Here is a 27,847-nt window from a genome sequence, read left to right as displayed (position 1 = left end):
TTAAAAAAAAAAGTTTTAAAGTTTCATGATCTTTTAAGTATAAGCTACTTAAAGCCATATTATAAAATAATATTTAAGAATATTGTCTAAACCCCAAGATAAACATTTAAAAAGATGACACTGCTCACAACACAATAGCAGAAGTGTTAATATGAATAATTTTAACAAAAACTCTGCATACTTACAGGAACCGCATGTCTGCACCTTTCTGTCTGGCGAGAAAATGCACATTTATAATCAACAAATTTCAGCTCAAATTAAATAACTCACTTATGCAAAAATCATAACCAGATGCATGATAAAACAATAATCTCTGTAATCTCCTAAGTGAAAGGACAACATTTCTGCACTCTGGGTGCATTACAACTCTACAGAAGCACAAATATTCAATCACGCGACATTGCAATTTTAAAACAGCATGTTTATTAATTTCATTTTAAAAAATAAAAAAAAACTAAAAAGGACTATTTCATCGTCACTATAAGAAACAGTACGGAAGCACTGAGAGTCTTTGAGCATTTCTAGCTCTTCAAGTATGTTCGTTCTGTTCATATACCAGGAGACTGTGCCTCTAGGAGAGCAATGGGCCGGAGATGAAGAGGGGCCGACTCGGCTCACCCCATTCGGTCAAACTCCAGATAACTCCTCTCCACCGGAATCCATCTTTTCCTTCATTCAGCAACAACTGCAGTGAAGTCCAAACAGCAGCAAACGGTTTTGAGTGAAGAGTGAGTGAAGCAATGAGCACAGGGAATGAACCGAGTTAGAGATGCGCATATTGAGAAAGAGCGAGACGACAGTAGAAGAAATGAATTAAAAGAAATGAATAACACAGCTTAAAGTTAGGAGGGAAACAATCAGTTACTATGGTATTAAAAACGAGGAGAGAGATCTCCATCCAGTGCATGTTAAAACCACTCCAGTCAAGTCAATGCAACAACACTCAGGAAATTGCATAAATGTATATCCTAACAATTACGAGAACAATGAACGATTCGACTTGCATCATTTCCAACAACAAATAATAGGAAACTCAGCAATAAAACTTCATGTAGACAGAAAGAGATCATCAAAATGTAAACAAATTCACTCCTTCGTTGAAAAAAAAAAAAAAACGTGATAAAGAGGTTGTAGGATTTGTCCGTCCACCACTCTTGTGCTGCATCCCTTCATCCCTCCGTACTAAGTGCAACTGAGGCAGTGTTAGTCTCCATCTTTGAATTCCCGCCCTCCAGTCCCTTCATGAAATGACAAAAACAGCAGCGCCCCTGCAGGTCATCTGGGGTGCAGCAGAAATCGGTCTAGGTACTGTGACATGGCTTCCCAATTCCGCCACAAGAAAGCCAAGAATATTACAAGGAGCAATGTGGAAAGTGTACGGCTACGTGTTTTCATCAGTGGTACTACACAATTTGCGACCGTCGAGACGAACACTAGGAGTACCGCCATGACGGCCAGCAGCACGTTGATGAGTTTGCCGAGTAAAGTGCGTGCTGTGGCGTTTTCCAAACCTTCCAACTGAACCACTTGTTGTTGCTGCTGTTGAAGCTCCATCTTAGAGATGCGCGTCTGACAGGCCTCCAGCGCCTCCTACAGGATCAGTGAGAGAGAAAGACGTTATGAGCCAAACCGCTTTTTCACCATCTCTGACAAACGACCCACCGGAATTCATCCATTTCCAAAATGAGAGAAGTATGGATGCTGCGTGGAGTTCCAATCATATGCGTATGCAGATTTTTTGGATCTGATGTGCTTGAAATATTTTTACTTTTGCGCCTAAACCACATGCGACCGCCTGACTAGATTTGATGTATTTTAAATCAAAACCATCAACATGAGATGAGAATTACCCATATGTTTTTAAATACTAAAACGTCTTTAAAACCATTTCTGTAAAATGGGCGGTTATGCCCATATCCTACACAAATATTTTACAATGAAATAATTGTTTACATTGATTAGCCCTAAAAAACGTGTGTTTCTTTTAGATGTATTGCCAGTCATTTGTTTTCTGTGCATATATACATTCATTATTTATTTACTTTCCATGGTGAATAAGCTGAGGGTGACAGCTGCGTCATGACCATTAAGTTTCTGTGCAACTGCCACTCAGGGATGACACATGAAAATCATACATGAATGCTGGATATAGCTGAAAGCCAGCTTAAGAGAAAGATAACATGATGTTAGTGCAGCTGATAAACAACCTCCATTCCAGTTAATGCAAGACTCAAGTGATAGTGATGCGTAACAGAGAAGAACATGTTCATTTTAGCTGCATAATATTAAACATAAGCCCTTAAAAGAGGACTGAGAGTAAGTCGCATATGGCTTTCATTATGAAAACTGAATTAGAAGACTAAACGTTGTCCATCAGATCAATACAAAATAGCTTAACGATAACAGCTAATGTTCTTTCCCATCAGAAATTTCAGCATTAGCATTCTCTCGTTTCACTTAAAAGTTCATATGCTAGATCTAAGCGCCTGTTAACACCTACGTTTTCTATGATCGGAAAGATGTTCGAATGTGAAAAGACCAGGTGTATATGCCTTCTGAAATGCTTCCGAGATGTATTTAAATCCGACCGTTCAAACTACTTCAGGAGGTGGTTTGAGACGCATTCCAAACAAAACTGGACAAGTGTAAATACATATGGTTGTTAAAACCATATATGTAAATTTCACCCCTTCTAAAAAGGAAAAACAAACGAAAACGTGTGAGTGTTATACGTTATATAACATGTTATAGCTAAATATGACAGCACTGCTCCAACACGCAAGTGGTGAGACTAAATTATTTTATCAGTGCTGATTGCACTCTCTCTCCTATTGCTTTCCCTTGTATCTTGAAATTAGCTGCTAATAATAAATAAAATGCAGCTCATATGTCTTGCTTCAGTTGGGGTGAAATCCGTTAGATTTGCATATACTGCTGGAATTGAAGTTTGGATTTATATTCGTCTTGCGGAGACGCATTTATGTTATCCGATCAGTAAAAACGCATGAAGAGACCAGGTGTAAACAGGCCCCAAGACTGGGAAAAAATAAAAAATAAAATCTTGGACAACTTTAGTAAAAAATATCCTTTATTAATCACAATTTTTATATTCATCAGTGAGTAATCGGTCGATTTTTTTGGACGATTAATCAAATCTTTTTGAGGTAATAATTTACCAAAGCAAAGACCGGAGCCTTTAAAATGACTTAGAATAACAATGAGACAATACTATTTGGTTCAATATAAAGTATCAAAAGCAAGTAATCATATGGTTTCGTAGAACAACATAATATAAACAATCATCTTGTGAAGATTATGTATTATAACTAATTCTTGCAGAGGGAGCCAACGGGTTGGAGTCGTTGTACACTTTACAATCCTTATTTAATTTCGGCCAAACGACATTTAATTCAAATGTTTACTTGATCTTTAAAATGTGGCCTCTTCTTTATGATAGAAATGCTACATCCACTGTAATTTCTTGAACAAGAATATGTGGACATCTAAACATGCAAACTCAGAGCGAGGGTTTAAACTTTTATTTTTAAATCGCAATGAGCATTTCGCATAGTTAGAAACAATATTATCCTGTGTTGGCGTAGGTTTATAAAATATTTAACTTACAAATCTGATGAAATGGCGCACATTGCGTTTCCACATGAACATTATAAGCAACTCAAACTCCCAGCACATGCATAGATGGAGTTTGAGAGACACATGTAACGCATGTAAGATGCAGTGTGTGGCAGTAGCGTCGCTACAAGTAGTGACGCTACTAGTTTAACTACATTTCTCAGTAGCGTGGTGGTAGCGTCGCTGTTTTCTGAATCAAATAGCTTTTCAGTAGCAAAGCTCTTTTTTTTATCAAGTAGTGCGGTAGCTCCCACACAAGCTAACGTTACATTTTTCCCAAGCATTTCTAAAGCTCAAGCTCAAATCGGAAATACAACTGCTAAGTATCACTGATGCTGGATCAGTTAGTGACGGTGACTACTTCTTCTTGTTTTACGGTGGTTGGCAATCATAGGGCCATATGATTTCATTACCGCAATACGGAAAACATGGACTGAATCGCAGTATCCATGCATAAATCGAAATTTACTGTATAACGCGGAATTTCACGTAATTTGTCAGATCTTGGTTGAAAAGAAGGTAAGTAAACTTAAATAAAATCGTGATATAGACTAGTGTCTGTGAATATTAAACCGCATAAAGACTATTTAAAAAGGAATCATGCATGTTCTGCGTGTCTCTGTAAATGAATGGCTCTGACGCGCGGCTGCGGATTCATTTACCACACACTGAAGCACCCATGACGCTTGCGATGTTTTCAGTAATGGATGGATGAACTTACTAAATTACTTTATGAAAATATGTATTTTTCATGTTGCTCGGAGACGCACAACCGCTCTGTTGCGGCTTTACAGGTAATATTTTTGTTGGCAAAATTGAGACAATAACAAAACAGACAATATCGTGTCTAAAATAGAACAATATTAACTTCTTATTCATTGAACTGCTGTATAAAATCAATATCACATTTGAACTCGTGTGATATTAACTAAATCATATGATATAAATAAATAAGAAATAAACAAAATCATACAAGGGCATTTTTGCCCTGATGCCTTGAATTTTTATGGGCCCTCTAACTGCATTCTATAGGCTACATCCCGCAGTGAGCTGTTGCCCTGCATCATGTTCGTCACCAATCAACTGTATGAAATGTAGTAAGATGACCTACATAGGTCTGGGATGGTGGGGGTGCGTTAAATCATTTTATTAGTGTTATTTTTCCATAAATTAAATTAAAATGAAAACCTACAAATAAAAGCAAATAATATAAGTATATAGTATGATGTTGAACATAAGTACCTGTATGTCTCTGGCTCTTTCATAAGACTGGTAAGCGATTTTCTCCTCCATGCTGGCCAGCTCTTGCTTCAAGTTGAGAATCTCATTTTGATGCAGTTCTGTTAAATCATTCAACTGCTCCTCTAAACGCTCACACCTACACATGCACATACAAAACAAGATAAAACAACATTTAAATTCAAGAAAGGGGCTTAAAAGGCCAGACAATACCATAATCATCCTTTCCAACACTTTCTAAACAAGCATACTGTTTTGACGGTGAAACCTTCCAAGTCCATACAAACCTTTGAAATCTACATAGACCACTTATTAGTGCCAGTAGAGTCAGTTTCTATAGTAACGTGTACCTGAATCTCTCCTCTTGCAGAGCCTGCATGATATCTGTGTAGTCTCTGTGATAGTGAGTCTTCAGGTCTTCAAATGATTCTTCTAGTCGATTCTGGTTGTCCTTCAGTTCCTGGATCTCATGCAGCAGAGCATCAAAGCCAGAGCTCTGGCCATGCTCCAGTGTATTACCCTTTGAGCTCGGAGGTCCTCCAGGAGCCCCTGTGGTGCTATTTGCTCCTGCGGACCCTGACGTAGCGCTGGAGCAGTCTTCCTCACTTCCATATTTTGGGCTGGACTGCAGCTGCCCAGGTCCTGGGGTCCTAGTGCCTGCCATCCCTGTACTTGTTACAGGCTCATCCCCTTGTTGTTCATCCAGAGAATCTTTTAGGCCAGAGATGTTGTCTGCACTTCCAAATTTGTTGCGGATAAGAGAGGCAAACTCACGAGGTTTGGACACGACTGCTCCTGCGGCGGAGTGAGTGGCCTGAGAGATACTGGAGAGGCCACCAGTTACCTGAGCGAAAAAAACAATTTAGTCAAATACATGTACCAGTGTCATATTAACTTCCTATCTGGATAGCTTTTGTCTTAAAATTTGTGACATGAAAATCACGGTCACTTGAAGTGGCAAAAAAAGTCTAAAAGTCTGAGATTTGCTTTTATTTTAGGATTGTAAACTGGTCCAATGTGCCTGTAAAGTAAAGAATAACTAATAGGGAAACAGTGGTAACAAAGCTCTATTCCAAAAGCTAGTGAGCCGCCTACCCAGAAAGCATTTTAAAGCTCCATAGGCATGCTTCCAAAACGTAGGCTGTTCCGAAAGGTAGGCAGAAACATTACAAAAGGCAACATTGAATCCTTCTCATAGAATGCAGTCCCAGAATTCTCAGCTATCTGCAGTTACTTTTCATAACTTTTTGAAGTATTAAAATAATTCAGTTATCGCAAGTCATTGCCATACGACCTTTTTTCCTGGGGTGCGACTAATTTTTGTTACAGGTCGGAGCTGCCATTTCTGTTGCATCTGAGAAACTGATCAAACTGCAAACGGAATGAAAGCAGATCAATACGTGCAGTATTGTCTTTTGAGCTGTGTAGCACGGGCCATTTATCAGCTCGGACTAGTGCTTCACGATTAATCATGTCTCAATTGCAATCGCGATGTCAAGCCAATGCGATTATATGATGCAAAATGCTGCGATTTTATATGAAATAAACAAATTAGGGCAGTTAAGGCAATTAACGAAGCATCTAGTGTTGTCACGATACAAAAATTTCAGTATTCGGTAACCAATACCAGTGAAAATCCACGGTTCTCGGTACCAATTTCGGTACCAAAGCTTAATTTAGATTAAATTTACATATTAATGTGTATATCACGGTTATTAAAAACACTTTACAATAAGATTAAAGTTGTTAGATAAGGCATAAGAAATAAATTTGTTTGGTTCCGGTTTCCGACCGACCCTGTCAATTTATGTGCGACCCAAATTTATTTTATGAGCTTGGGGAAGAAATAATACAAATTAAATAAATACACAAATAAAAAACTTTTAGGCGAACCATAATATATGTTTTTGTACAGCACCGTATTTGTATAGCCTGTTGTCCTCCAGCAATGCGAACAAACGAGGCAGCCACGGGCGTTCACACATCGTTGTTGTCATGTAGATGCACTGCTGCGCTTGTGACAGGGCGCATGAACTGAACGAGCAGAGATATAGAGAGAGCCCCGCACTCTCTCCGCGGAGCCAGGCGAAAGTATAGGCTTCACCGTCTCAAAACTAAGCAGTGTCTTGCTCTCTCTCCCTCGCACATATTAATAAAATAACTTGACACGATGGCAAGGTCGGAAGACTAAAGTTTCATGTGGAGCATTCGGAGATTTCTTTTTCCTAAATTACCGCTGGGTGGGAATTGTGCTAAAATACGTTTTTCGTTTTTCCAGGCGTCTTTGCCGCGGCAACAGGTCATGTGACAAAAACCAACCGATCAGCTTCGGCCTTTCCGTAACAACATCGAAAGCTCGGTCGAACAGCTGATCATAGCTGTACAGGGCGGCTTTTTATTTCTCATCTCCACAAATATAACTAGTAGTAAAGCTAATACAATGGCTAGAAATCAATTAATTCTTTGCTGATACTACCTCGTCATCACGGAGAGCGCAGTTCGCACCGCTTTCTCCTTCTTTACACAAGAGCTTGCTGTCCCGCGGCATCTGTCGTTGCTATGCAACCATGAACAGAGGCGTACATAAAAAACGAGCACGCTTGCCGCGCGCCTACGGCCCTGTCCCAAATGGCGCCCTTCAATGTGGACTTTTGGACTCGGGGGCTTAAATTGCGCGTGCTCGCTGAGTCTACGAGTCCGTAGGCCGCGCCATTCATCATTTTAACACTCTGAAGTGTGCTCAGCAGCGCCCCATTTGTACCCCTGAAGCGGTCTTCCGCAAAGCCCACATGGATGCAGGATCCACTCAGGAATCCTTGCGAAAGGCCAATAAGACAATGGATGTGAGGAGATTTCGCTCACGGACAATTGTTAATGGCTGAGAAGAAAATATTCAAGTTTAAGTATCATTACGGTTTTTATGACCTAGATGTACATTTTACCAGTTATTACCTACAGTTTATACAAACATTATGGCAGAGATGCTCACAAGTCTCTGAGCTAGAGTCCAAGTCAAGTCTCAAGTCTTTGAGCTAGAGTCCAAGTCAAGTCTCAAGTCTTTGAGCTAAAGTCCAAGTCAAGTCTCAAGTCTTTGAGCTAAAGTCCAAGTCAAGTCTCAAGTCTTTGAGCTAGAGTCCAAGTCAAGTCTCAAGTCTTTGAGCTAAAGTCCAAGTCAAGTCTCAAGTCTTTGAGCTAAAGTCCAAGTCAAGTTCTCAAGTCTCTTGTGGTTATAATAAGTGTTGCATCACGTACAGCGACCCATCCAGGCTGCTTAGAACACTGCATAGCTATTAAGGAATTCAAAGCATGTAATATGTTATTATGACTCCTTTATCTAATAGCATACAATATCAGCTTTGATTTAGTTATATAATCAGTGTAAACAGGCTATTTCAACATGACAAAAACACCAAGAATACTTTACTTTTAAGTTAATATCTGTATCTGTAAAAATTGAGGTTCTGAAGAAAAAGGACTCTCATGTCTGTTGCTGAATTATAATGAAAGGCCTTGGCTCCTATTGTGCTGGCTCTGTGGAGCCATTAGACCAAATATAGAAAATGTTATAGCCTACCTCACAGCACTAAAATTGACATAGTGCAAAACATCACAGTAGCTAAATGCAAAACACTATTGCAACCAAATGATGTGAAATACATGGTTCATATATTTGTGGCGGCCCGCCACACATTGATTTTCGATTTATTTTTTTATTTTTACTAAGCCTATTTAAAATCATATTTGATTGCAGAGCGCCGTAGCGCATTCGCGCAGCACTACCTCTCGCACGTCTCTCTCTCTCTCTCTCTCGTACACCCCCCTCTCGCGCTCTGGAACACCATGAGGTGCACGCGCGCAGATACCCCATATTTTGCATTGAGCGCTTCTTTTGTTTGGCCCGTCTTGTTTGAAGTTTTTAAACCCAAAGCTGACGATGAATGGCACAGCAACGGCCGGTGCAGTCGACATGTTTGTTTGTTGTCCTCTCATGTGTGGCCGCGCGCGCACGTAGTACGTGTTATGTAGGCAGGTTTTAGGTAACGGGTCAGAGGGAGGGGAATAACAGCGTGCTCATCAGACGTTTCCTAAAAATAAACATTGTTCACGAGTCCCGCAGCTCGAGTCCGAGTCGAGTCTGAAGTCTTTCGAGGACGAGTCTCAAGTCGAGTCTGAAGTCACTGTGTGTGCGACTTAAGTCGCACTCGAGTCCGAGTCTCAAACTCGAGTCCCCATCTCTGCATTATGGTCATCGACCAGTGGTTGATGTCTCAAACAGGCTAATAATAGCGCGCTGAATAATAATACGATGATTCCTTAAATAAATAGAACCGAATGTCAGGGCTTATGATGCGACGCATGTGAGATCCTCTGTCAGCAGCGGCTGCTCTTAAAGGGCCAGCAGCCAATAAAGCTTTCTGTAAGTAAAGTTAATCAAAGAACAAAGGGAACAGAGAAAATTACTCTCTGCTCTTGACTAAAGAACTTTTATAGCTAGTCTAGTCTATATATAATTTACAATTTATGCAGCGCAGACTGTTTGATAACTTTATTCAATTTCTGTATATGTCCTACCTGTTAGACAGGAAGGGCACAGGTAAATATGACATATATTATGGGTTTTTGTGAAGTAGGGATGGGATGGTATGAAAATTTCATATCACGATTATAGTTACCAAAATTATCGTGATTATCAATATTATCACGGTTTTGTTAAAACGAGATGAAAGTGTTCAAAAAGAACTGATGCTCACACTGAAAACATTTCAATAAGTTTTATATTTGAAAATCAACAAACAACAAATAAAACAAGCAGCTCTATGCACTTTTTAAAGCAAGATTCTGAGGCATTTCCTTCCTTATAATGACCGTCGCCAATAGCAATGCATTAAAACTCAGCGCACATCCATGTATATCACACAACGGACGCGCGCTCTCATTTCATTCAAATACAACTTGCCGTCTTGCGTCACCATTTTTGATTGTTTTGAAAATGAAATCAGAGTTGATTTATTGTTCACAGAGTTTGATAATATTGTTGCAATCATCTTGTCTGGATGAGTTTTGTCCACCGTACAAAATTGATTTAACGTTACCAGGTAAGGTTTAAAACATCAATCTCAATTCAATATGTCCCGTAATTATGTGGTAAAAAAAAATCTGTGTAATAAGTGTACAATGAATATAGATTATTATCTCTTAAATGTCACTGTTAATAGTCTTGTTTGAACTTGTTCGTTCGTCTTTGGCTCAAAGCCACTTGCTGCAAACTTTTCTTCGCGGAAGCTTCACGTTTATGTCAAGTGAGTGAGAAAATATTTCAACTCAAAAAAACATTTTGTGCCCAATTATTTCCCAGACATAGTTTTGGTATTGAGGTCAAAGTTAACTTGCCTTGCGTCCGCTACAACAGTGTGTGATGGTCACACAGGACGACTCGGTGTTTCACACTATTGCAGCGAATTTTTTGTGCATGTTCTGCAGACAGGGTGATCATCCTCGATTAAGTTTCCCTCAGGTCTTTTGTAAAAGCAAAAATATGACCACACCTCAGATTTGGTCCTCTTAAAAGGCTGAAAAATCTCCCGAGCACGGTCACTGCCTTCCGTCATTCCTTCTCAAAAAAAAAAAAAAAAAAAACATTGCACCTGTGTCAAACTGTTGCTGGCTGGACAGGAGTAATGTTATTAAAATCGCGATAATCAAACACGGTTTTAATGATAATTAAATTTTAGACGATAATACTAACCGTCAGTACATTTTTTTGTGGTTTATAGTAAAACCAGTAATCGTCCCATCCCTATTGTGAAGATTGTTTGAAGTTCACTTAAATTAAAAGCTGTTATATTTTTGAAGCCTAATAAATGTTAAAAAAAAAATTGATAGCTTTCAATTGTAATGACGGAATTACTGTAATGTTGGATGGCTATAATTAATGTTGAAAATGGGGGGGGGAATTTTATCCAGACATCAATTGCTTATTGATCATTACAGGTGTTATCAATCATTTAGTTGTTGCTAGTTTGAGTTGAGAAATACACATTTCAGAATTATCACTAATCTGTGTGTGCATTTTGCTTTAGAACCAAGATAATTGACTTTTTTGCAATCATTTGCATTTGCAATCGCATATCGTAATCACAATATTGACCTCAATAATCGCAATATGACATTTTCCCCAAATCGTGCAGCCCTAGCTCGGACCAATAACAGACAACGCAGTGTAAGCTCAGAACAGGTACTCGAGGGCCGATCTTTGATCACACGACACCATTACTGCACAGCGCTGGAAGATCCAGTGACAAAGCGATTGAATTTGCTGCAGAATTAACATCACTGTGAGATAAAGTGAGAACTAAGCATTCAAATTCGGCACATAATTCTCTTTTAAAACCATATCAGATCAAACAGCGCTGACGTGGAAACCAAAAGTATTGTGCCATGAATGAACAAGTAATAGAAGGCTTTACAGTCCACAAATCCCCAACTTTCACCATAGATTTAATGTAGTAATTCTAACTGTAACCATGATATTGTGGCAGAAATAGTTGAATGTTTTTATATTGTTCATTTCAGGGTTCTAACAACCTAGTTGCTATCTATGTAAAGCATTTCAAAATCAGTCACTTATGAGGTTCTAAACTGGAATACACTACACAACTTTTCAAATCTAGAACACTAGACATACACTTGCCAACTTTGTAAATCTTTACAGAGAAAAACTGGGCATCATATAAACGACCGAGGATCACATACAACACAACAAACTCACACAGAAACATGCGCCTTTGTTGGTAGGAAACGCAAGTCATTGGCATATGGCAAAAGAAAATAATATGCATTCTAAAATCTGCCCAAAATATCACTCACTTTCAAATTCTTCAGACTGGACAGAATCATAGTCTGAAGCTAAAAAAAATAATCGGAGTCTGTGTCCATCATGCACTACGCAATTTTCTGCGAAATCTGTCAACTCTGACTGCTCAAAATTCGCAGACTAGCTCTGGCTTTCAGCAACTAGAGTCAACTTGTCCAGACTGCAAATCGGGGATACAATCTGGGCAAAAGTAGTGGTTTATTCCAGCCTTAAGAAGGCAACTGCATATGTAGGGTGTGTGCAGCAAGACAGCTCACTAGGTTTGAGAAGAGAGCTCACTAGGTTTGAGAAGAGAGCTAGTGACTAAACATGATCATTATTTTGATTCAATAAAATTAAAATGGTTATGTTCAACCAACGTTTCATTAAGCTCTTTCAATTACCAAAAAAAATCCAAACCTGGCTTGCTGACAGAGTACAAGACTGGTCTACACTGCCTGTGTCATACGAAAAACTTAAAAAGTCCTGTTTGATCCCCTAAAATAAATGAAAACATTTCAGATCAGCACACATCTACTCCAAAAACTTCTAAACACATCCTTCAATGTACCAAACTGTAAAGAAATGGGGCGGACTTTACCTTGGCACCCACGTCCTTCAGACCCTGTTGCATGTCTCGCAGGACATCTTTGGGCTGGCGTGGTATTCCATTGTGCTCCACCTCTCTGAGCTTGCGGTGGTAATGCTCCAGCTTCCTCTGCAGCTGCTGGATGGTCTGTGCAGACTTCTGGTTCTTCTTCTCAAACACTTGCTTGATGCGAGCACTCTGCTGTTTGTCTGCATTGTTGGCCAGCTTCAGGTACTCGGCTACATTGTCGTCTCTTGCCGTTTGTTCGATTTTGATCTGCTCTGTGAGTTTGAGGATCTTTTGCTGTAGCTGAGCGATGGCCTGCTTGGTGCGCTGAGGGTCTGGTGTGCCATCCATTGAATCCACACCGTACTGACCACCGTCTGAACTGGTTGACAGAGCATTGGGAGACATGGCGGGGCCCAAAACCTCCAAACGATCCTGCTGCAAAGGAAAGAGTGAGATTTAGTGCTTTGCAGATAAAATCATGTATTTAGAGCCTAATTCTAATGTTACTGCATGTATGATTTAGATCGTTGTATAAATGTTTTTAATTTATAGATTTAGTTACAACTCTTCTAGGAATGCACAATATATTAAGAGTCATATTAGTAATTCATATTACAGATTTTTTTGTCATTTAATCTGTATCAGTCATTAAGATTTTATTTTTGCATGCTAATTTCTCCTATTTTTCTCTAATTATAGAATCTCTAAAACTATTTCTTAGATAAGTAAAATTTTAAAGCACTAACAATTTAATAACACTGTTAAATGTAACCTTTAACAAATCTGAAAGAAAAAAAAATATCAGGCCTAACATGAAAATAATTGTCAGAATTTTAACATCTGTGCATCCCTAATAATTTTCTACAGTTCAACAAATGAAGATGAAAGTCATCTAAATATGTGCATTTCCTGTGTTGCACAAAAGTAATGAAACTAAGGTTTCATTCAAACCAAGTATGCTATTGTTAATGTATTGAACTGTGACGATGACCCAGCCCTAGAGAGAGTAGTGACAAATAAACTATTAACTTGAGAAAAATAAATACATTTTGCACTCTATTTTCCTAAAAGAATAGATTGATTAGATTAAGTTACCATTAATGACGGTTCACTTTCAGTGCAGTCCATCTTGAAAGACATGCCACGTTTAAACTGTGCGAGTGACTACATCGGACTCAAGTCAAATGACGTTGACGTTTTGGACCTGTGTACTATGACATAGCTCTCAAAGTTCTGAGATAATGCTGGGCATTCACTGATAAAGAATGGCACACAACACCACATCATCAACTCAACATCAGGAAAATGAAAACGGAAACCAACATTTAAAAAAATGAAGGTTTTTTAAACATCCTTTTAGTACTTTTTGTATTATTAATAGTACAAGTTAAGTAAGCTTTAGTAGCGTGAAATCTTTAGTACAACCTTGCAATGAAATGAACTCTGTCCCTTCACCCATTGACAGTTGAGTCGAAACCAGATTATCAGTGATATGGCCTTCACTGATCGTAGATAAACAGCTACGGATGATCTAAGCATCCATCGGTCATTATAAACTGGCTAAGAGCCCCACCAGCATTGTTTTATCATGAAAATGTATTATTGCCATTAAGGTCAGGTTGTTTACTGCAATGGCAAGTTTGTCTATTGCAACCTGATATAAGACACATGGGAAGATTTCTCAGCTATGTGGCCACACATGCACAGGAAAACTAGGTGATCCGATCACGTGGACGACAGCCCATTTGATAAGACCCAGAAGATTACTGTTAGAGACACTACAAGCTGACTTATGATGCCTTTTTCGCACCTAACTGGTCAAGAGAGGATTTTCTCCCCCTTTATCTGGGAATCGCAGTTCTGTTAAATTAACAAAGGAGTTAAAGCCTCTTACCTCTCTATGACAAAATACGTTGGCCTCAAGTTTCACTGACAACAAACTAAGCTGTAAAAACTAAACAGAAACCCCAGATATGAGATAGATGGGATTTAAAAATTGCATTTAAATTTTTCAATTTGAAAACAAAAAAGCAACACACCATCCCTAGCAAATTCACATAAATGCCATCTACTGAGCTAGCCAGGCTAAAATAGTCATCTGAAATAAATGACAGAGCTTATGTTTGGACACTCCCCTGAGAGAGGAACATTCAGGATAGCTCCATTAAGTTCTCCAACAACAGGTGAGTAGAAACACGTTGGCAGTCACCCAGACCCTGTCGTCTATCTGGTGAAAATGCTTAGCTGTTAAAAAAGGAATGCTTAAAAGCATAGTACTGCGAGTATGAAATGTCTATAAGAGTGAATTACCCTCCAGATACAGTAGTCTTGGTGAACACTTCTCCTGGTAAATGAACCCTAATGGCTATTTTGAGTAAGCAGCAGCATAATGCATCCAGTAATGGAGAAATGCTGAGCAGAAGTGTAACTGGTTTTGCAACTATGCGAACTGCAATTCTAAATAAAGTTGCTGCACCTGTCATGCATGAGCAAACTTAACTTGAGTCTATCCTTGAGGACACAAGAAAGCAGTTACCCTGATCCCACATCCTGGTTGGAAAAAGGGCACAAATGCATTGATTTTGACATTATACTCAATGCTGCCTGAAGAAGCGGCATGAACTGAAGTGCATCCAAACACTTGGCTAAATATAGCAAGGCTTAGAGAACATAGTGACCTGCTACACAAGCTTCCTGACCTGTTGCTGTCAACCTGTCCACCCATCCTTGATGTTTCTTTCAGACAGAATCTTTCAGATTGACATCTGCACAGGTTGCTGTTAAATTCAAATGTGACTTTCCATTGCTTTCAAAAAACCTACTATCACCTCCTATTGAACCCTGATCACGTCTCCACAATGATTACTAGTATGTGCAAGGCATGCTGGGATACTTTGGTCAACAGCAAGGATTTTTTTATTGTTAATGGCCTGTTAATGCGGTTTTGCAATCTACTTGGTTATGATGCTTTTGGGAAACAGCCAACATTTTAACTGACCCAAACACAAAAAATGTTTAAATTTTAATTTTATATTTATTTATTTTAAAGTCTTCTGATGTATGATTTTTATATTTATTATTTAATATTTATTTTATTATTAAACATTTTTCACAAATTTATATTTTTAGTTTAAGTTATTTGAAGTTTAGTATTTTGTATTATACTTTTTTTAATGATTATTTTCAAGTTTAAGAAGATCTCCCACAATAGCTGTAAATTAAACAGTTATTATAATTATACAAGAAACTAAGAAAAAATGTTTTTGTTATTTTACCCATAAATCAGAAACAGTCTCTCAAAATGAGCCGTTCAGGAATGCACTCCATTGTGACATCACATTAGAACAGGCCTCGCCCACAAATGGCAACAGAATCTCCACCCAAAAAGGGCCATTTATAACATGGTATATTAAGTGATCAGTGGGGTAATTTGAGCTTAAACTTCACAGACATATTCTGGGGACACCTGAGACTGATATTACATCTTGTATAAAAGGGTATAATAGGTAGCCTTTAAGAAGTTGACGAGCATAAATCTATACCAAATGTCACAGAAAACCGAATGTTGAAGTTTATAAGGCATACGTTTGTAAAATACAGCAATTGAATATAATAATAAAAATTTAAAAAGGGTTACTGACAAAGTAATTTTAAAGGAAATTAAAATATGTTAATACATGTTAAAACATAACATTATAGTGTCCAGCGTCACTAAATATTTGTCCAAAACTTTTTTGTCAATGAAATCAATGATCTCCTTGGGAGATGATTGCTACCAACAATGACCACAGCTTGATCACGGAAGAAATCATTTTGGCAAAAGTGTGACGTTCAGGTGCCACTTACCCGATCAGACTCTTCAGTGGAGTGGTACCCCGAGGTCAGCAACATGTCTGCCAAAGCTGGGCTGCTGGGTGTATCAGTGGTGGAAGAGGAGCGCGGCCGTCCTGCCTGCAGCAAGGTCTCTTGGGTACTGCGCCTGTGGATCTGGGGGCTGCCTTTCTGGGGGGGCTCCCCTCCCCCCCCTGCCTTGCTACGGCGACTCTGCAGACTGGTCCCTCTCTTCATCATGGGGGGGCCTCGAATTTGCTGCAGCACGCGGCTCAGAACTGCAGGGGGGACGGAAGCGTGGGGGTCAGAGTTAGGGACGGCAGGCGCTTCCCCCAACTCTGGCCCCGCTTCTGGGGGCTCAAGGATAGGGCCTATGGAGGAAGAGGCATAGTCGTATGGCGAGACGGACGAGCGTCTGCGCTGAGGTTGGAAAAACTGCTTCAGACCGTGGCCCAGTGCACCCATGTTCTCCAAGGCATTGTGAGTAATTTTGGACAGGCCGTGATCAGGTTCGGACGCCCTCCTGCTCACCTCCCGCTCTGCTCGACCCCCAGAGTCTGGCTCCTCGGCCCCAGGCTGCTCGCTACCACCCTGGTCCATCAGGAGGTGCCAGTCTCACTCAGAGGGTCAGCAAAGGGGTGGGGTCTAGCTAAGCGCCGCCTCCACCAGCCCTCTGATAGGCTGTCTCAAAAGCCAGGAAGCAGAGAGTGGCAGCAGTCAGGTGGACTCTGAGAGCATACATGCATCTGTGGTTCGGTGCAAAGTCATGCTTGTCTACCGCAGAAGGAAAATAAAATGGATTATGTCATGCAGCTGTAAGCGATGGAACACAAGCTACAACTACATGAGCTCAAATCACAAAAGCAGTGCATTGGTTGGCTCAGAAACAAAAAGATGCAGCTGATGTTTTTTCAACTAAAGTCTGTTGCAGATAGATTTCATTTCCATTCATGATCATGTTCGCCAATATATTAATGAGATTGATGGCAGAGGTCATGGATTAAATAAGCCACGCCTTGATGCTTCTGAGCTAACCAAATAAAACTACATTAGCAATATCACTACTGACAGACTACGAGCAGTCTATAGCAATGGGTTTTGCCAAGCGAATGAGGTATGAAAGAACTACAAAGAAAACATCAGGGTGCTAATTTCTGTAATGCTCAAAGGGTCTGTGGCTCAACATTAGAGCATTTCTAGAGCAACACATTTACAGCATTTTACACAATTTAGACCCCTTAGTGAAAATCATTGCAGAAATTCCTTAATATCATCATAATCAACAATCATATTCAAAACCCCTGGGATATGGTCAGAAGCATTAATGCAAAGTAGGGCGGCACGATTTGAGGGAGTGGGTATCCAATTCTGATTTTTCTGATAAAAATTGTGATTGCGTTTGGGGGGGGGGGGGGGGTGTAATTAAAAAGTGACTAAAAATAAAACAAAAATATTACTATTATAATATTTCACTGTAAAATAAAGAGTATTTAAGAAATAATACAATATTATTTTAATTACAACTGTAAAATTACAGTACTAATATTTGTCTAAATTTTAATTTGTCTTAAAACGACGGAGAGCCCTTGAAACTTTTCTTTTGTTGACAAGCTCTGTTGCATCCCAAGCTGTTCTGGTATGCTGCAAACACCAGGACAATAACAGGATAATGAGCTGCTCACATGTAAGAACACAGTGCAGTGCTTCACTCTTAAATTCACAGCGCATATATTTATGTAATTTATGTAATTAAATTTAAAAATGTAATTATTTTATATTTGATAATCGCACAGCCATGTAGCAATTTCGGTTTTATTTCGATTAATCGTGCTGCCCTAACACAAAGCTAAGGTAAGTAGAGGTGATGAGTGATGGGTTTGGCATTGTTAAACACAGAAGTGAACTTAGGCAAGGTGACAAACCCTCAGTGGAGCCGACCGAGGCAATACTACAACCCCAGGCGGCCTCTGAACCAATCATTTATCCATCAAGCGCAACCCATCTAAATCTCAGTCCAGCTTATATGTTTTGGATATGCTCAAAACAGTTTAAATTGACAAAACACTCTCTTCAGGACAAGACATACCATTTATATAGATTATATAGATATTATGATATAGATTAACAGAGAAAGATAAACAGTGTCTCTTACCATTAGTCCAGCCTGACTGCCACTGGCTCACAGTTTAGGGATGGCTGTGGAAAAAAATAGTTGTGAAATGAGACTCAACCCATTATGACACACAGATTATAAATGATTTTCATTCACTTCAATGGTACAGATACACACAATGAAAAAAGGGTGCGCTCATATTTGGATTACGATGCATGATTTTGGCAGCTGAGTTGAGTCATTTCCGGTTACATTTACATTTTTTTGATTACATCATCATTAGATGTCATGGTGCAATACCTGCAGAAATAACATGGTGAATGTCGCATAAAAAGCATTAGGAAGTCTAAAATAAGCCTTTATAAAACAGAGCCAGAGCTTCAGGTGTGTTGAATCAAGATGTGTTGAGTCTGACGGTGGAGCTCAGGCTTAGGATGGGCCTCAGATGGAGAGAATAACAGCCAGTAATCCTCTTTATTCAGCTTACTTCAACACTTGTGAACCCTCTTACTGCATTACCACAGCACTCCATTATAATTTCAACTCTTCATAGAGTACAGTAGTGAGCCATTTTTTCATTAGCCATAGTTTCAATTCTCATTTGGATTACTAAAAAAAATTCCTCAAGAGTGTAAGGTATTCTATTTTTTATTTTTGGCAATTTTGACTCCAGTAGTATTTTTCCCATAGGGATTTAAAAACACGTTAGTCAAAGTTAGTCATTAACTTCGTTACAAAAAAAAACATATTTGAAAATCAAATAAATACCAAAGATACAAGACTGTGTACTTAACGGCTTTAATGAGGGAAATAACTACTATCCCATGAAGCATTGCGAATGACAAACGAATGAAAAATAATGACAACATAAAACCATTTATTTAAAGGTATACATGTACATGTTAATGTAAAGTAAAACATGCATATTTTGTGATAAACGTAAGCATATTTTGCAATGCACACACACATACACATATCAACCCTCTACAATAAGAGTAAATCACTCGCACATGCTCACAAGCCACGCAGAATCAAAATAACAGTTCATTTGGAATTATTTTGTTTTTAAGAACAAGCAGAAGATATGTCGGTTTCTCCAGTAGTGGGAACAAATGCGCAAACGGCAATCTCATTGGCTGGTGCTCATCCCTGTTTTGATTTCAGCAAATCAGTTAGAGCGAACGTTGACAACATAATTAATAAGCATGAACCCTGCAGCTCAACAATCCTTAGTGCGTTGTATATTGTTATTAGTACTAGTATTATAATCTTTTAAAAATAATTGCTATTATCTTTTCTTTTTTTTTCTTCTTTTTTTACAGAAACACTGAATGACCTTAAGCACCACCATCAGTCCTAAGTTCAGTTAAAATGACAAATATGCATTCATACATGGTTACCAAGTTGTATGTAGGAACTTTGTAGGGAATTAATGGGATGTCATATCCAAAATCTATATATATACTTCTGTTGCACACTGTACCAGTGGATACAGTACTTCACAACCTCACCATCTTTAGAGTTCTGGGAAAAAAAACAACAACTCTTTTCTTACCCCTTGCAAACAAAAAGACAAAAATCATCTTGAGAACATAAATCCAAATCACATCAAGATCAACCATCCACAAACAGAAATAGAGAAACACGTCAATGTTGGTCCAGACTAAACTAAAGCCCTAAACATAGTAAAGCAGGAAACAAACCCACACCTAGTTTAGCAGTAAACAAACTTGACCTTAATTAGTTAAGAAACACAGTATCCTGCAGATGTGGGAGTGGCATGACAGCAAGGTGACACGCAGTACTGTGAATGAAGAGTCATGTCTGTGAAGCTTTACCCGGAGAGGAGTGTTGATGTGTCTGTGTCCTACATGCATAATTAAACGGACGAGTGACAGAGTGACGCACATGCCTGGCACAGCTATTCTATAACACAATCATATTCAACACAACAGCAGTTTAACAAGCCCTACACACACACACCCAAGAACACCCTGGGGTGCACTCACAACAGTTCTATCAGCTCAAAAACTGATCGTACCTTCAATAACTTGTATGAGCAACATTCTTGTCACCAGTCTGTTCTAGTATTTTTGAGTTGATATTTTACTCTCCTCCATTGTGGCACAAAAGGTCACAACAAGCCAACAGTTGCATAGTACAATAAGTGAAAGCTCTAAAACTTCCTGGAGTTGACAAGTAGTCCAGTCAAGTTCCAGATTTCTTTTTCATTATGTTGACAAAGAATAATACTTTTACATTCATGCATTTGGCAGATGCTTTTGTTCAAAGCATCTTTACCTGGAAACCAATCCCTGACCTTGCTGTTGATAGTGCCATGCTCTCCCAGGCAGCTGAGTTAGAGGAAAACTTAGGAATCAGTTTGATTAAAATTTTTTGTAAATTCAATTTGACTGCGCAAGCGACTGGATTTAACTTTTTAAAATGCATTTATAGGTTTCTGAAAATACATCACCAATTGTATAAAAGTAGTGGAAAACATTGTCAAGTTAAAAAAACGACTTCAGACTGTTTATGGTACCAAAAGGAAAAAGCACTGCATCTATTCCATGAATAAAGATACTGCAATACAAATAATACAATACTGGAAGATGCTGCAATACAAACAATGTGTACATGAATGACTAGAGATGGAAAGTTACTTTGAATTCCAGTACCATTTACTTACTTAAAATATATAGTATGTAAATCAGTAGTAACCTAATTCAAATGTCAGAATTTCACTGTGATACTTTTTGGTACTACTTGTACCGACAAAATACAGTGGTATCAAGATGCATTTTGGAAAAAAAACTAACTATTTTTGACATGAGCATCTTAAAGGGTTAGTTCACCCAAAAATGACAATTCTGTCAGCAATTACTCTACTATAAAAAAAAACTATCCATTTTCTTCTGTGTGAGCCTCTGAGTGAGTTCATGTAGTGTAAAAGCGCAGTGCTTCTGGGTTGTACGTTAGAACGTAGGCTCACTATTGGCCGACGCTAGTCATGTGTGTGATTTGTGTGATGCTGGCCAATAGTGAGCCTACGTTCTGACGTACAACCCAGAAGCACTGCGCTGTTACACTGTGTGTACTCACTCAGAGGGCCACACAGAAGAAAATTATATATTTTTGGGGGGTTTTGTGCACAAAAAGTATTCTCGTCGCTTGATAAACTTATGGTTGAGCCACTGTAGTCACTTGGACTATTTTAACAGTGTCTTTACTAACTTCCTGGGCCAGCAAGTTTCAATTACATAGAAGCCTATGGAGGAGTGAGACAGCTCTCAAATTTACAGCTCTCAAATTTAATCAAAAATATCTTAATTTGTGTTCCGAAGATGAACGAAAGTCTTACGGGGTTGGAACAACATGAGGGTGAGTATACTGACAGAATTTTCATTTTTGGATCAACTATCCCTTTAAACACACAAAACATAACAGGTTACTCAAGAAAAATCCGTAAGATGCAACACAATGACCAGACAGACATCTGTCTGCTGCCCAGGTGTATGGCTGTAGCAGCAGTGCATTAAATGGGATAAATTTAAAGAAAGACATATTTTAAGATTTCATCTATCCCACTCATAGCACTCGTTATTTTGTCCATCGTGAACTAATACATGAAGTATTAGGCCTGCAGAATTTGCCTATGAAATATTCAGCAGAACACCATCTTTATTCGTGTGATACTGTGATTTAAAATATTTCTAAATATCTGACATATAAGCCTGTTGCTAAAAATAGCTAAACTGGCTATAGGCTACTGTAAATCTGAACTACTTGTCCTGCTGAATAAACGTCCTTATTATTTCGCCCTGTGCCCTCATTTATCAAAAAATTATTTTAGATATTGCATTCAATTGAACAAATCGCAATTCAAAAGCACTGTATTTTCTGTGGCTGAAATGGGTCAGCTTATTCTGTATCCATTATCCAGTGCCATTCTCATAGCTTCCCAAGGTCACGTCACTCTGTCTGTATGCATGTGTGCCTTTGAGCAATAATACACTCCACTACAGTCAAGACATTCAGGACACTCAGCACACCCAACAACAGTGGCATTATAAATCTCAATGCATCTATCTGATGGCATATACCTTAATTTGCTAAATATTTTTTACGAGATGTTCCTGAATAAAACCGTATGTGATGAATGACGTGATGAATGACATAACACTCCATACCTTCAGTTCCAGTCATCCTGCTCAGTCTTCTCAACACCGAAATCTGATACTGAGGATAAATCTAAGACGAAATCCAGAAGTGTCTCATAGACAATGACAGTCCCTCAGTGTCACTGTCCTCTTGAGACTTCTGTCAACTTGGCCCTCATAAATGTAGGATTATTACATGCTGAAAAGAGTGAAAAGGCATATAATGTAGTGCATTAACAGTACATTAATATCATATAGTATATTAATATAATATCAACACTAGTGTGTTAAAAAGGACAACAAGCCGATCAAATTTTACTACATTTATAAGTAACTAGTGGACCACTTTACTGTCAAACAACCACGTTGAGAATTTCACGCAGAAAGCATTTAGAAAACAAGCCATTAAAGATGATTGTTGACTACGGTTTTACAACCAACCGGATGGGTTGGTTTAGGCTGCATGCGTACTATCCGATAGTCAAACAGGCCTATATGCTCATAAAACAAAAATAAGGAGTGATCAAAAAGACAGTCAAAAACTGCCACAGACACATAAGACTGGCTAAGTGAATGAAGCTAACGCTCTCGTCGTGCCATTATAAACTCGAGCTGTCACTATCAGATTTCAGCATGACATGTAACACAGAGGGTTAAAACATGAATACAAACCCATTTCACTAAGTGAGACAAACGGATGTGGCTGAGGACTGAATTTAATCCGATCTTTTTCCTGAACTGTCCGTTGATGATGTTGCTAGCCGAGTTAGCTGCCCGGCTAGCTGGTAAATGTACAGTTTACGCCCAACCGAGGCTAATACTATTATATGGTCGATATAACGCAGGGACTGATTACAAAAATCGGAAACATTGCGATCAAACCGCTCGAGCAGAAGGAAGAACGACCTTTCCCTTAAACCCGGCTGCAAGTTACATTATAGACTGTATGTAAACGCCTGTCAAAGTCTGACAGACAGCCGACAGCATCAACAGCATCGGATCACGCGAATGAGCATGTTTGGGTGGCACCCCTATTTTTTTCAGTCTATGGTGGCACCACGCGATGGGACCTTATATCAGCAGCATCCATATCAGATATTTACATGCGAGTGGGTGGATTCGTCTGTTTGTGATCACATTATTTTATCACTTCAAAATTATCTACAGTACATTTTACCAACAAGCACTCCTTACCTGGAAGACCCACTGCCTCCACAATATTAAGTAATTATTTGCAATATAGCAATTGGCAATACATTTGAAAGTTTTGTCATATTAGTTTATAGTTTAATATAAATATAAATAATTAATTATATAATATTAAGTGGAAGATACCTTTCAAATGTCCCCTTTAAGATTTACATTCATCATGTCAACTCTTTGTTAATGCTTGTATTTTCTGTACGATGGTGATGAAGATATTCTGACTTTGGTTTTTGACTGTAACATTAAGATTTTTGGGCAAAACTTTCAAATCATGTATTCATCCACGAGAACTATACTTTCATCTACCGACAACAAATACAATAAAGGTTTTGCGTTTGTTAACTTCTTTATTTTTCTTTATGATTTATCTACAAGATGCATATTTTTCTTTTCAATCTTCTATATTTTTAATAATAAACTGAAAGTGATCAATTTCCAAATCCCCCATTAAGAGTTATTGTTGTATGAATGTTATGCTACAATGCAATACTCTGTACTGTTCACTATATATTCAATTGTTATTTATGTTATTTAATAAAGCAGTGAGGTGTATTGGCGTAAATGTAGGTTTCGGTGATGTCTGACCTGCTGCACCTGATCTCGCGGCGTGCTCTGCTCTGAGCGGGCATCGCGCAGCTAGGCTGCTAACGTCATCATCAACACAGGCTAAAACCGACTAGCTCGCTAACAGCTCAGTCAACAAACTGACCGACTGTGACCAACCCCACAAACCGAACTACAACATATCGGCGGCGGCTTCGAGTTAACTCTGGAAATGTATGGAAGGCAAAAACATACACGTTTTGCGGTTACAACTTACATGAGCGCTGAGAGAGAATTGTGCTGATGTCCGTTAATTTCTCTTGAGGGAACACTCCCACTGTGACGTCAGGAGCGCGCTCACAACGCGTGAGGGAAGAAGCGATCACACTGCGCGTGGCACGATATGACGGAGTGACCACACGAGGCTCATCTTGGAAAGTGGTTATCAAAATGCAGTACTCACAATTTAATTTAAAGGAATTGTTCACCACCCCGAAATAAGGTCTTGTCATCCTCATTTTGTACGAAGCCTCTGGGTCTCTTTGTGTGGACCACTTTTTTTTTGTTAGAGTGTTAGGGACTGACCATGGGACTGACACTGCAGTGCCTCATTAGCCCTCCCCTTCATTGCATCGGTTTTCCATAGAAAAAAAGCGTATGGTAACAGCTACAACACTAACAATTAAATGGCGGAATGAAGAGACAAGCTAACGTTAATTTTTAATTGTAAAAATGCTTTAGGTACATCTAGCCTACTTTGTTTTATGCAAGTTCTAGAAACATTTAATTCACTCTAATTTAGAGTTCTGCTACATTGCATACAGTTTATATTACATTAATTATATTTTATGATAAAAAAAGTTAAATTTAAAAAGCAAAAATGTAGTCGGTTACTAACGTAACCTCGGTTCCCTGAGAAATAAGGGAACGAGTAATGCGTAGCTATACGCTATGGGAAAACTCATTTCTCGAGACTATTGAAGCCTTTATTTTAAAACGCAGTGCAGCTGCACAGCAAGCACAGTGCAGGCTGTTTAAGCGTGCTGATTGGCTGCGGCTAAGCAGCCCATTTCACCATAGGAATCAGGTTAAATCGACTGCAGCGACAGCACCTGGACGTGCAGCGTAATAAACTGCCGGCTACGCAATATTCATTCCCTTATCTCTCAGGGAACCAAGGTTACGTTAGTTCCCTATTTGAGAACGGTACACTCGTATTGTGTAGCTATATGCTATGGGAACCCATTTTAAAACGCCTTGCTATTAACTGATGACTTCGCTCTGACTATCGCCTGAAGCTGAGAAGCCAGAGTCTTATAGTAGAACTAAAGTTAGAATCTAATGGGGACCGGATGAGACCAGGCCCTCGAAGGGATATGTAGAGGCTTGGGCCCAACAGGGGCCCTGACCCCTATGGGGCATTGAAGGCCATTGAAGCATAGGCTAAAGAGATAGCATCTACTGACTATCTTGATAATCTCAGCTTCATGACCCTTTGGTGCGTCCACCGAAGCACACAAGGAGCTGTTACGACTGCCTGAACGGGGCAGAACGCTCTAAATAGACTCTGAGAACCCTGACAGGGTAGCGTAGATTCAAGTCTCTATTGTCTTCCGACGGGGGAAGAGCAAGAGAACTTGCTTGACCGATGCTAGGGCTAGCAGGAGTACGGTTTTAAGCGAAAGTGGCTTTAAGTCAGCTGACTGAAGCGGCTTGAAAGGGGCTACCTTAAGAGTCCTGAGGACGTAGATAGGTCCCAGGCAGGGATAGAGGAAGGTCGAGACGGGTTAAGCCTCCTGGCCCCTTTGAGGAAGCGCTAAATCAGGTCGCTTTTCCCTAAAGATTGGCTGGCCACAGGAGCATGGAGGGCTGTTATGGCTGCCACATACACTTTGAGCATGGAGGGGGTCTGGCCTGCGTCTAGCTGTGGTACTTCAAATTAATATGGGTCTAGGTTCTGAGCTGAGCACCAGCCGGTGAACACTGACCACTTAAGGGCGTAGAGGCGTCTTGTGGACGGAGCTCTAGCCTCAGCAATAGTGTTTAGGACTCCCTGCGGGAGGTCCCTGGATACCCATTGAGGGGCCATACATGGAGGGCCCACGAGTCGGGACGGAGTGCCAGACTGTCCTGTTTGCCTGGGTGAGGAGGTCCTTCCTCAGCGGAATAGGCCAGGGAGCTGTCCCTAGCAGCCGCATCAACTTTGGGTCCACCACAGAGGGGCTATTAAGAGGACTGCACACTTGTTTTCCCTGATCCGTTCGATGACCTGAGGGAGCATCGAGAATGGGGGGAATGCGTAAAAAGGGCGGATGGGCCAATCGTGGGCCAGCGCATCCCTGTTCTTCAAAAAGAATATTGGGCAATGAGAGTTGTCTTCTGAGGCGAAGAGGTCGACCTCTGCCCTCCCGAAGACACTCCAGATCAAAAAGACCGTCTGAGGGTGGAGAGACCATTCCTCGGGGGGAACGTTGTCTCGAGATAGAATATTTGCACCCTGGTTCAGTATGCCTGGTACATTCGCCGCTCTGAGAGAGCACAGGTTGGCATGAGCCCATAACAGGAGCTGTTTGGCCATGGTATACAGGTTGTATGACCTGAGACCGCCCTGGAGATTTATATATGACATCACTGCCATGTTGTCCGTCCGGACCTAGACATGGTGTCCTGCCAGGTGTGGGAGGAAGATTTTAAGGGCCAGAAAAAACGCTCTCATTTCGAGGCAGTTAATATGTAGGCACTTTTCCGAGCTCGACCAGAGGCCGGAGGCAGGACAGAGCCCCCCCAACCTAAGTTGGAGGCGTCTGTTGAAATCACCTTTCTCCTTGAGACCAGACCCATGCTTACACCAGACTGGTACCAGCTGGTGTCTTTCCAAGGGCCCAGGTCTTTGACACAGCCGTGGTTTACCCTGACACGTAGGCGGCCGAGCCACCATGCATGAGCCGGGACTTTGGGTTTCAGCCAGCGCTGAAGGGGGGCGCATACACAGTAGGCCTAGCTGGAGTACTGACGATGCAGAAGCCATAAGGCCTAATGCCCTTTGAAACGTTCTGAGGGGCGTGAGGGAGCCCGTTTTAAACGAAGCAGCTAGCTGTTGAAAAGAGAGAGTGCGGTCTGGCTTGAGCCAGGCTCTCATCTGGACAGAATCGATAACTGTTCCCAGGTACGTTACACGCTGGCTTGGGGACAGTACACTCTTGGAGAAGTTTATCCTGATCCCCAGGTGTTCTAGATAGCAGAGGAGCCAGGTTTTGTGAGTCAGTACGGGGTGCCAGTGACAATCTGAACGGCAGGAATGTGTATTGATAGGCCTTCCCCTCGAAGGCGAATCTTAAGAGTGGCCTGTGATTGGGGCTATTTGAATGTGAAAGTAAGCATCCTTCAGATCCACTGAGAAGAACCAATCCCTCGGGCAAATTTGTTTGATCGTCAGCATCCTAAACGGCCGTTCTATGAGGGCCTTGTTCAGGTGTCTGAGATCTAAAATAGGCCTGAGGCCGCCGTCCTTTTTCGGAACGAGGAAATAACGGCAGTAAAAACCTGACTCGCTCAGTGATCGGGGAACTGTCTCGACAGCCCCTTTCACTAGTAAATTTGATGCGGAGGACGTGAGCCACGTTGCTCCTTACCGATGTCTCGACCATGGCATGAGAGCGCGGGGGTCTGCG

The 27,847-nt window shown here is 40.1% G+C and overlaps 1 protein-coding gene across 16 annotated transcripts; it reads right to left on the bottom strand.

Moving 5' to 3' along the window:
- Nucleotides 1–400: 400 nt before the first annotated feature.
- tmcc1b (transmembrane and coiled-coil domain family 1b) lies at nt 401–24,544 on the bottom strand. Of its 16 annotated transcripts, none has more exons than XM_077203123.1 (9): nt 24,454–24,544; nt 22,458–22,626; nt 18,307–18,350; nt 16,170–16,928; nt 12,327–12,758; nt 12,146–12,223; nt 5,223–5,716; nt 4,876–5,011; nt 401–1,590 (listed from the first exon to the last, which is right to left on the bottom strand). In XM_077203123.1, exons 4-9 carry the CDS (start codon nt 16,752–16,754, stop codon nt 1,276–1,278), a joined length of 2,040 nt encoding a protein of 679 aa, XP_077059238.1. In that variant the 5' UTR covers nt 16,755–16,928; nt 18,307–18,350; nt 22,458–22,626; nt 24,454–24,544; the 3' UTR covers nt 401–1,275. The 16 variants fall into 16 exon arrangements, with proteins under 16 accessions (XP_077059238.1, XP_077059246.1, XP_077059247.1 ...); XM_077203131.1 differs by having other exon boundaries at nt 16,170–16,432; XM_077203132.1 differs by lacking the exon at nt 24,454–24,544 and adding an exon at nt 23,100–23,388 and having other exon boundaries at nt 16,170–16,432.
- Nucleotides 24,545–27,847: the final 3,303 nt, after the last annotated feature.

Source organism: Siphateles boraxobius, unplaced genomic scaffold, assembly GCF_051911475.1.
Source record: "Siphateles boraxobius isolate OS27281-9 unplaced genomic scaffold, OSU_SipBor_1 5, whole genome shotgun sequence".
NCBI classification, from domain to species: domain Eukaryota; kingdom Metazoa; phylum Chordata; class Actinopteri; order Cypriniformes; family Leuciscidae; genus Siphateles; species Siphateles boraxobius.
The sequence above is the reverse complement of the archived record's forward strand: the minus strand, read 5'-3'. Positions and strand labels throughout refer to the sequence as shown.